The 11,226-nt window shown below is 39.9% G+C and overlaps 1 protein-coding gene across 1 annotated transcript in view; it reads right to left on the minus strand.

Annotated features, from left to right (window-relative positions):
• The window catches only part of CFAP47 (cilia and flagella associated protein 47), a 203,262-nt gene extending 201,741 nt beyond the window's left edge, over positions 1-1,521 (minus strand). The window contains exon 1 of the mRNA XM_041003124.1: positions 1,327-1,521. Coding sequence (XP_040859058.1) covers positions 1,327-1,521 — 195 coding nt within the window. The remainder of the gene's footprint in view (positions 1-1,326) is intronic.
• Between the last annotated feature and the right edge of the window lie 9,705 nt (positions 1,522-11,226).

Below are 11,226 nucleotides of genomic sequence, written 5' to 3' on the forward strand. Positions count from 1 at the left end.
TACTTGATAAAGCAACAAAATAGTAGATTTTCCCCTAGTTTTACAGTTACCCAGGAGAATAAAAGGTCTTTTGCAAGTAAAGAACAGTTAGAAACCTTTTTATAAAAAAAAAAAAAGTAAAAAAGAGCCTTTTGTAAAAGAATTCAAAAACAAAATCATTTCACTTATATGGCAGTCATGAACAGGTAACACTAGCCTCTAGTGTTATAAATCAAAATAGTGGTGACTTTCATGGCAGAAAGACTCCAGGAACTGCAGGGAAGAAAAAATGGTGACATTCTGATGTTTTGCATTTATTTTCTGATTTGATGCATAATGCAGCTTCCTGGATGTGTTTCCATGTGTGCATTTGTCAAGCTTTACTTCTGATGTATGTGCATTTTGTTGCAGGCACAGTACATTATTTTTTTAAAAGCAGAAAACAAAACATGAAATTTCTTTATTCATTGCCCTATTAATCATTACCAGTCCTTTCTATGTACATATAATTTAAATATTAAAATTCTATGACATTGTTTTATTTCTGCACATATAATTCTAGCTGTGTTCAATGCAATTTAGCATTAGCAATATCTCATCAGGAAGCTTCATTTGTTGCTTACATATCATAGTTTCTAAATTAAAAGTGTCCCTGAGAACAGGTTGTAATGAACTAATTAATTTCCATCCATTCACGCACAGAACTGGAAAATAACACAGTAAGGGGTTTTAAAGTTTCAAAGTAAGTTCAGCAAGTCAAAACATTCTTTTTGATGAGGATCAGACCCGTAATAAATGCCCTCATTAAGAGTCCAAGTCCTATCAAGCCAAGGTATGAACGTCCGGGTATTCCTCACATCTATTGAGGTTTACATAGTAGGTGCTCAAAAAATAGTTGGTGAAACATAAAATAATAAATCTTTCTACCAATCCTACACTGATGCAATTACCATACACTTTATTAACAACCATTTGTTCTCATTTTACTTAAGGAACTACAGATTCAGGAAGATATGTACAGATTGGGGGTTGCCACAGATGGTCCTGGAAACCTTTATTTCCAAACGTAGGATGAGGAAACAGGAAAGTTCCAGATCAGCTTTTCTTCACCTTGTGCTACACATCTCCTCACTTCTAACAAAAGGGAAAACACAACAACAAAACAAAGGGAGACACAGCAGCGGGCAGGTGCACACTCTAAGTCGCAGAGCCTGCATACCATCCTTCCCCTGCTCCCTCCCGGAAGAAATTAGGTACCAGGGTCTTTAGGCTTTTTGAGAAACCCGCTCCCCTCTCCCCCGAGCCCGCTTGTTGCGATTCTGTTCCCCACACCCTTCGCTGTGTCACCTGCGGCTTCAGTGGCTCTTGAAAGCGTATCTTCTGGTTGGTCCGGCCAAGGTTGTGTAGAGTAATGGGAAGCCGGTACACCTTCCCGGCCGCAGTGTCAAGAAACTTTAATTCAGTTGGGGTGACCTGTAGCTGAAGTTCCCTTTTCAGACTCTCTGGGTCTGGAGGGACGAGGGAAGCCCTCTGTATGTCCATACTTGCTCTGTGCATGGCAGGTCGACGGTCCTCCGCTTAACCCACCAGGAACTAATGTGGACAATGATCGCCGAGGCGACACTCAACCTTCTGTCGCAAATCTCGTCTCGCGAGAACAACGCACTTTGGCCACGCCCCCTTGCTTTGCCTTCCGGGTGAAGGGACACGCAGCCTGACGCAGTGAACCTGGGCGTCGTGCTTGTGGGTTCGAATCCCAGCTTGCCTTCGTCCCACCGAGCTCGCTGCTAACAGGTCTGAGAAAGCCTCAGAGGATGACCCAGGTCCTTCGAGCCCCTGCATCCATTTTAAGACTCTGAAGCAGCTCCTGGCTCTGGGTAAGTGCATTCGGAAAGTGAAACATAGATGGAAAATTCTTGCTGTGTAACACTTTCAAACAAATAAATCTTCAGAGAAAAAAATAAAGAAGGAAGGAATGAAGGACGGGAAGGCAGACAGGCAAAAGGGACGATAACTGAGGCCTGGTAGATGTTATCAGAATGCTAACTGGGAAACGGGGTTGGCAGCCCAACCGCAGACGCACTTTATCTTAGCCGAGGACCTCGCTTTACAAAGTAGTGACTTGGGTGTGTGTGTGTTTGAAATGGTGTGGTGGGGGTGTCTATTAATTCAGCTTAATACGTCAGCAAAAACAAGGCGTAACGGAAAAAGGGGGAATTCAGAAGAAATAGAGTCAGAGCTTTCCAGGTTTCTGCTCGGTGGCCCTCAGGCAGGGCAGCATTTTGCAGAGTACTACAAAACCATAATGTTGGGCTAATATGAATAATCAGTAGGCATGAATAGACCTGTGTGCATTAACATATAAAATATCCATTAGATAATATTAAAAATTGACCAAGCAACATACATGTTGCATATATTTCAACATCTACATTGTGTATTTGCGTTCAGATTTCCAATTTCTATTGTTGGATAATGGCCATATGGATTTTTTTTTATTGAAGTGTGTATCTTTAGCCAACATTTTCGACGATACGTGAGTAGGCAATTGTTTTAGCGTTTTTTCCAATAATGAAATGAAATGAGATTTTAAATAATGTTAAATTAAAATATTAATAGTTAATATATGTACTATTTAGAGAATTCGTAGAAAATATTGTTACACCCTATGGATCAAATGTGTGTTTGTGTTCATCTTTATTCAGATTTTCACAGCATTGTTGGCAAAGGTGTGTGAAAGTCGGAGAAAGTGGTCAAAGTGAAATAATTAATGTTTTATAAAGTTAATACCCTTTATTATAGTGAATGATGAACTAGAGTCTTATACAGCGTTTGAGGTTAAGATAACATACTAAGGGGCCCAGCACGGTGGACTAGCGGCTAAAGTCCTCCTCTTGAACACGCCAGGATCCCATATGGGTGCCGGTTCTAATCCCGGCAGCTCCACTTCCCATCCAGCTCCCTGCTTGTGGCCTGGGAAAGCAGTCGAGGACAGCTCAAAGCCTTGGGACCCTGCACCAGCGTGGGAGATCTGGAGGAGGCTCCTGGCTCCTGGCTTTGATTGGCTGAGCTCTAGTCATTGTGGCTACTTGGAGAGTGAACCCTGGGATGGCAGAATTCCAGTCTGTCTTTCCTCTTGCCTGTATGTCTGACTTTCTAACAAAAATAAAATAAATCTTTAAACAATAAGAGATAACATTGAATGTCCAAGAGAGACTTGCCATTGTGCTCTCAATTTCTAATATAGCCTTTGGCTATATTGTAAATTAAAATGTGTTATAAAAAATAATAAAATACTTTAATTGTATTTTTCATTTCACCTCAGTGCATCTCAGAACTCCTTTTGTGCCACTTATATAAAGTAAAAAATTAAAAATGTATTTCTCCAGGACTTGGGAGAGAGCCAGAGTAAACCAGGCAATTTAAAAATATATCCTGTAACCTAAGAAAAGTAAAAAATAAAACCTTTAAGCTAGGTAGTAATGAAGTAGCTTATTGTACACCTTGAAAGAATTTGATATATTCATTTTCAGAATATTTTTTATTCATAAATGTGTAAGCAGCTGACTATTCATAATAAAGAGCAATTGTTAAAGAATATTGGTATTGGGCCCAGCACAGTGGCCTAGTGGTTAAATCCTTGTCTTGCAACCGCTAGGATCTTGTGTGGGCATCAGTTCATGTCCCAGCTGCCCCATTTCCCATCCAGATCACTCTTAGTGGCCTGAGCTAGAGGATGGCCCAGAACCTTGGAACCCTGTAAGCAAGTGGGAGACCTGGAGGAGGCACCTGGTTCATGGCTTCAGATGGGCTCAGATCCAGCTGTTTGACCACTTGGGGAGTGAACCAGTGGATGGAAGAACTTTCTCTCTGTCTCCCCTTCTCTCTGTAAATCTTCCTTTCCAATTAAAAAAAATAAAATCTCTCTCTTTCTTTTCTTTTTTTTTTTTTTAAGGAAACGGGGGATGTTGATATTTTGAAACAAAGAGTTTCAGGAATCCCAGTAATTAAGCTTTGGGATAATAGGTGGTAAAGTGACATGAAAATAGGAAGGTTTTTATACTGCTCAGTGCTTGAAGGGAATATAACTTGTAATGTGTTCAAGTTCATTTCACCCTTATTACCATACAACAGAAACTCTCACCTTCTCCCTTCCTTTAAAGGAGCTGTCAGAGGTTTCCTCATTTAACAGGAAGTCTCTTCCTAGTCCTGTCTCCCTCCTTCCTATTTTGCTTTCTCCTCCCAATTCCTTGGTTTTCTTTTTTCAGATTAATCATTAACAACTTGTTATAAGCAAACTAACATGATTTCTACAATGGCATACATTTCCATTCTTTTAATTATCTTTATATATTCTATATCATTTAAAAAACAAAAAGTAAGAAATAGACCAAGAAAGACCTTCCATCTACTAACTCATGCCCCTAACACCTGCTAAAGGCACAGCCAGGAGCCTGCAACACCAACTGGTCTCCTATGTGCGTGTCTGGGATCCAAATAGCATCTGGTGCCTCCCAGGATGCAAATTACCAGGAGGCTGATTTAGAAAAAGCGTGTGTGAGAGCACTGATGAGGGATCCTGGCCTCCCAAGCAGCAATTTAACCACTACATCAAAAGTCTACTCCAAATATGATATTTTAAAAAAATTTATTTTGGGCCCAGCGCGGTGGCGCAAGTGGTTAAGTCCTCGCCTTGCACGCCCAGGATCCCATATGGGCGCCGGTTCTAATCCCAGCAGCCCCGCTTCCCTTCCAGCTCCCTGCCTGTGGCCTGGGAAAGCAGTGGAGGACAGCCCAAAAGCTTTGGGAACCTGCACCCGCGTGGGAGACCCGCAAGATGCTCCTGGCTTTAGATTGGCATAGCATTGGCCCTTGTGCTCACTTGGGGAGTGAATCATCGGATGGAAGATCTTCCTCTCTGTCTCTCCTCTCTGTATATCCGCCTTTCCAATAATAAAAAAAAAAAAACTTTAAAAAATTTTATTTTAAAAATATGGATAGAACTGTGAAAAGATGTTATTATATATACATGCAGAAGGGCAATTGTTTTTAGTGTTTGATGAGAAAGAAAATCATTGGATTCAGACATTGGAATTCAGCTTCTCATTCAACATATAATGTTCAACAGAAATACATATGTGTGTTGCATATACAAGAGAAAGGTAAATTGTCAAATGACAAGATTTTTCAACCAGATTATCATGCCTCAAAGTGACATGTATTATTACCAATATCTGGCAAGATATAAAACCACAATGAGAAGCTTTGGTTTTAGGGAAATTCAGAAACAATAAAATAGTGCTTCAGACTGAAATGTTCTTTGCTTAATGATGAATTAGATGGATTTACCGCCCCTGCCCCTTGCCTGGAATTTTCCCATATAAATTTCCTTTTCCCTGAAAAAACATGTTTGCTGTTGGAGAAACTGTGCTGTGTGTGTGTTTTGAACGAGTATCCACAGCTTTGACCAAAATATGGAAGCAAAGCCTTGCAAAAAGAAACTGAAAAGTTATTTTAGAGAATGGGAGGCAGCACACTCAGAAATTCAGAGAAAATTGGAGAGGGAATATGTTAAAAATAGTAATTACCTGAAAGGCAGAGAAGCACACACAACAGAGAGCGAAAGGATTTTCCATCCACTGTAAGCGCCAGCAAAAGCCTGAGCCGGGTCAGGAACCCGGACGCCTGAAATGTAAGCCAGGCTTCCCTGGTCGAGCCATTACCTTTTACCTTTGAGGGTCTGCATTAGCAGGAATCTGGAATAAGAAACATAGCTAGCACTAGAACAATGGCACTCCAGTATTACTCTTTCAAATGTTAGTCCTGAAAAGGGAGCATTTTTTACGATTTACTTATTTTTATTGGAAAGTCAGACATACAGAGAGGAGGAGAGGCACAGAGGAAAATCTTCCACCTGATGATTCACTCCCCAAGCAGCTGCAATGGCCAGAGGTGAGCCAATCCGTGGCCAGGAGCCAGGAGCTTTTTCGGGGTCTCCCAGAAAGGTGCAGGATTCTAAGGTTTGGGCCATCCTTGACTGCTTTCCCAGGTCACAAGCAGGGATCTTGGATGGGAAGTGGAACACTAGGATTAGAACCAAAGCCCATATGAGATCCTGGTACGTGCAAGGCTAGGACTTCTGCCACTAAGCTACTGCGCTGGGCCCAAAAGCGAGCTTTTTTTTTTTTTTAGGATTTATTTATTTCTTGGAAAGTCAGATATACAGAGAGGAGGAGAGACAGTGAGAAAGATCTTACATCCGATGATTCACTCCCCAAGTGAGCACAACGGCCAATGCTATGCCGATCTGAAGCCAGGAGCCAGGAACTTCTTCCAGGTCTCCCCCACAGGTGCAGGGTCCCAAAGCTTTGGGCCGTCCTCGACTGCTTTCCCAGGCCACAGGCAGGGAGCTGGAAGGGAAGCGGGACCGCAGGGATAGAACAGGCGCCCATATAGGATCCCGGGCGTGCAAGGTGAGGACCCCAACCACTGCGCCACCGCGCCAGGCCCGGAATGCACCTTTTAAAGGTTTACTTCAAAGGGGCTCCCCAAGAACAAAAGGAAATTCCTGGTCCCCCTGGTATTTGGCTTTGGGGCAAAGGACCAGACAGGTGTCAGACAATTGGACATTCCTGGCCTTGGGAACAGGAGTACTACACTTCCTCCAGTCCTCATTTTAATGATAAGGAGATCAGCCCGAGGCCCTCCCACACGTGGCTGATGCTTCAGGCGGGGAATTGATATGCTAATAGCACCCTTGTCCCTTGGAAGAGATGTGCTCTGGTGGGGGATTTTATATTTGAGAGAAAAAAATGACTTGGGGACCCAGAATGCTCTAACTGCCTACTTCCCAGTCTAACTCCTCTCACAATTTCACTTTTGTTGAGGATTTAAAGGGAAATTTACTTCTTGTATAGGACTATAATTCACCCAGACAATGAGAAAACCATATAAAATCCTGCAGAGACAGTGGACCCTGTGAAAATCTGCTAAATAAATTTGTGCCAGGCAGGAAGACTGACTATCTGATATTCCATCATTTCAAATGTCCTCCATTGTATTTATAGGTAGCTGTAAGTTGTCTGTTGTTTTCTTGTGGAAATGTAAATTGCTGATGGATGCTATTTTAGTTGACCCAAGTAAGAGGGAAGTGTGAAATCAGCTATAAAGGTCTGATTTATTTTTAGTTGTAACCTTTCCTCTCCTATGCTGCATCAGGTTTTGGGATGATCAAAAGTGCTAGTAGGCATTTTCAGCTGTACTCAGCATCCTTATCTAGAGTGGTTTATATACTCTGAGTCATTCAAACCTCTCCTTTCTTTGTTGGCTACTCACATGTCTTCTTGGCCAGTGTGTAGAGTTGTTCCATATTGTTGTTCTGTTTAGTAGCCACTAAACTAAATATGTGGTCATTTAAATTAAAATTTCAATTAATTAAAAATGAATGCAAAAAGTTAATGTCTTCACAGTACCCTTACACCTGGTGCATAGTAATCAGTAATAATTTCTTTGTTAGTTCATGATTTTGTAATTCTACAAAAAGTGTCTGTACATCCTAAATATTTTGTGACATGAACTGGAATTTGCACTGTAATGGCCAGTTCATGTTAAATAATAATAATCAACTACGTTATTAGCAGAAAAATACACAGGACAGGAGTTCAAAGTATAGTTTTTGCGTCATTTAGCTTTCACTTCATTGAAATTTTTTTTAATAATATAGAATTAGATATACAAATACATGTGCATCTGAAACCATCAGTGCTTCTGTTCTTGGAAGCCGTGGTAGGACAAGGCATTGTGTTCTTTTCCTTAGAAACCAGTCATGTGATTGAGCTTCCTTGGAATCTGATCTTTCAGTCTTACTCAAACCTTCAGTTGATCACAGCTCTGCCTAACAGCTAAGACCTCATAGAAGAGCCCAAGCATAAAGCAGTTCTGAGTCACTCTGAAAATTTTGGCAACTTTAGCAAATAGTATTAATTCATTAACTGATTCTTAGGCCTCCTTGAAGATTTCAAATTATTGATATGCTTTTGACCTACTAGTCAATTTTAATCACTCCTTCATTCATCTTTCACAGTGGAAGCTTTCTTTTCTTTTCACAAGTTACTCTTGCTTAGGGCTTTCTTTCCCACTCACAGTTTTCTGGAATTGAATATATAAGTGATAATTATGGTATCTGAATATGTGCAAAAGCACTACACATAAAAATATGTAAGTAAGCTCTGTTATGATCTTGGTTAGTCAGAAATTTTGTGCTAAAATATTTTAAAATGTTGAACACTAGGGTTTAAGATTATCAGCTTCATCTGGACTCAACCAATTTTCTCTATTCCAAACTTTAAAATTCCACTTTTAAGAGTCCCAATTTTCACCTAACAAATTGGGAGAATTATGGGTTTTTTCTTTAACATTTATGGAAAATTTCAATGTTCCCAAAAGATTCTCCTTACTTGAACATTATAAAATTATTCTCAGGCCTGGCACACTATTTTAGTATCTAAAGTCCTTGCCTTGAACATACCAGAATCCCATAAGGGCACTGGTTCTAATCCCGGCAGCCCCGCTTCCCATCCAGCTCCCTGCTTGTGGCCTGAGAAAGCAGTTGAGGATGGCCCAAAGCTTTAGGATCCTTCACCCATGTGGGAGACCCGGAAAAGGCTCCTGGCTCCTGGTTTTGGAATGGCTCCAGCCATTGCAGCCATTTGGGGAGCGAATCATCGGACAGAAGAGCTTCCTCTCTGTCCTCCTCTCTGTATATCTCACTTTCCAATAAAAATAAATAAATTTTAGAAAACAAAAAAATTATCCTCCAAAATTTCTTCCCATATGCTTTTAAGCTTAATTATATTGATACCTATTACAATTATTCTGGATTTAATACTTGCAAAGTATTAAAAGTCTTGGAGTTTGAATTTCCCCATATGCAATGTGGAGGCAACAATAATACTTACCTAAAAGAGTTGCTATGAAGATTAGATACAGTTTATCTAAAATACTTGCTAGAATATCTGTCATGTAGGAGAGACCTACCACATAGTGTTGATTAATGTTTTTAATAACAAATATTATAATTAATAATGTTGGTGCTGAGTTTTTCTGTTGTTCAGTCCTCATTCCTCTTAGATAAGTTTGCCTTTGTAATTTTCTTATTTCTCATGTAAATTATCTTGGTGTTAGACAAGCCTGATACCCTAGCTGCACAAAGATTAGAAAATTTTCAAACTGAGATCTGCTGCTATGTAAACTACAGACGTTTTCTTTTAATGAAACTCAGATAGTGAGGGCACTGAAAACTAGCTTATTTAGGCAAAGACAGCAGTAAAAGAACAGCAAGGAGTACGAAAAATACTTCTAGTAAGATGCCTTCCTTGTTTTTGAAAAATTCTGTACTAATTTTTGTCTTTGATCTTAATCATTTTAATCTTTAAATATCATTTTCACACCATTTTTTCCACTAATTAAGAAAAAATGATAGACATAGAGAAAGAGACCCGCAGAGAGATGAGAGAGCTAGACAGACATAAAGAAACAGCTCACTTCTGCTGGGCCACTGCACAAGTGCCCACAATGACCAAAGTTGGGTTGGAGATGGAGCAAAGATCTAGAAATGTAAGAAATCCAGGTCTTCAATGAAACCCACTTACTTGGGCAAGCCACACTGTCTCTTCAGGAGAGTGGTAAGAATTGGTAAGAATCTGCAGACTGGAACCAGAGTTGCAAGTTCAACACAAGCATTCTTATGTAGGTCATGAACATCTTAACCAGTAAGGCTCTTTACATTTTTTTTTTCTTTTTAAAGAAGTGTTATATCAGCCTATTTGTTATTCATTGCTAGGCTTACTTATAAACTGAAGTTACTTTTAAAATCTTTTTTATATGTCCTTTAGTAGGTTTTTATATCCTTCTGTCAGTTACAATAGATCAGCTCCTGACAGGGTATGTCTGACCCCTTTTCGAGAGGATTATTCTCAGTTGAAGGACGGTGCCTCAGACAGAAGTTTTAGTGTGTTGAGTCCCGTCACCACTGCTACCTCAAGATCTGTGCATCACACCATATACACCACATTTTCTCATGGAATAAATAGGAAGAATTCCTTAAGTAGTAATTATAAGGTGTTAATTATAAAATAACTAGCTAATAAGAAGCAATCAGAAAAACAAATCAAGCATTTCTACAGAAAAATTTGCCAAAAACATGAACAGATATGTAAAATATGTGAAAACATAAGCTTGTAAAACTATAAACTGAGACTGATTGTTGTAGGGTTTTGACCCCGAATACAACAGCAACCTCAATTCTTGTGTCGCAGGAAAGAAGAATTTTTGTGGGGACACAGTTTAGCTTTAAAGCAAGATTTATTGGAAAAGCTGAGAAAGGAGGCTCCCATCCTAGTGACCAGAGGGGGCTTTGAGATAGAAAGAACCCTTACCCCTTTCCCATTGTGGCAGGAGGAAATGTGGTGGGGAAAGCACCTTTTAAAGGTTTACTTCAAAGGGATTTCTCCAAAGACTAAAGGAAATTCCTGGTCCCCATGGTACCTGGCTTTGAGACAAAAGGCCAAGAAGGGGTCAGACATGCTACTTCCTTGGTTCTTTTCCATTGATAAGGAGACCAATCTGAGGCCCTCCCCCACAATGGCTGGAGATGATGGCTGAAGCTTCAGGTGGGAAATTGATTGTTAGTGCTTCCCTCATCTCTTGGGGAGGTGTGTTCTTCATATATTAAAATATGCACTTGTCGTGGGGGAGACGTGCTCTGGTGAATCCAAGACATGATGGGGGGAAATACCCCTTTATATTTGAGAAAAAAATGATGACTTGGGGACCCTGAATACCCTAACTGTCTACTACCCAGTCTAACTCCTCTCTGATGATGACATGTTATTTTCAATTGCCCTTAATTAGTAGAAAGTAATTCTGAAAATACCAGATGTTTTTGGCCATTCATCATATTCTCAATGTATACAATCACACGGGAAATACAGTGAAAAGTGTAGTGTGCATCTATCCTACAATATTTACCCTTTTAAGTATATTTGAACAAAGCTCCTGACATGTGCACAAGTCATGTCCAATTTCATTCACAGTAGTATTGCTCAGAGTATAAAATTCAGAAGCATAGAAGAAATAAATTATTTATATTCATGTACAATTGGATCTTGTATCGCTGTGAAAGTTAATGAACAACTATGCAATGAATCTTAGCAACATAACAATCACTAAAACTTGATTCACAGAGTA

Source organism: Ochotona curzoniae, unplaced genomic scaffold, assembly GCF_017591425.1.
Source record: "Ochotona curzoniae isolate NIBS_2020 unplaced genomic scaffold, NIBS_Ocur_1.0 contig_1274, whole genome shotgun sequence".
Lineage (NCBI taxonomy): Eukaryota > Metazoa > Chordata > Mammalia > Lagomorpha > Ochotonidae > Ochotona > Ochotona curzoniae.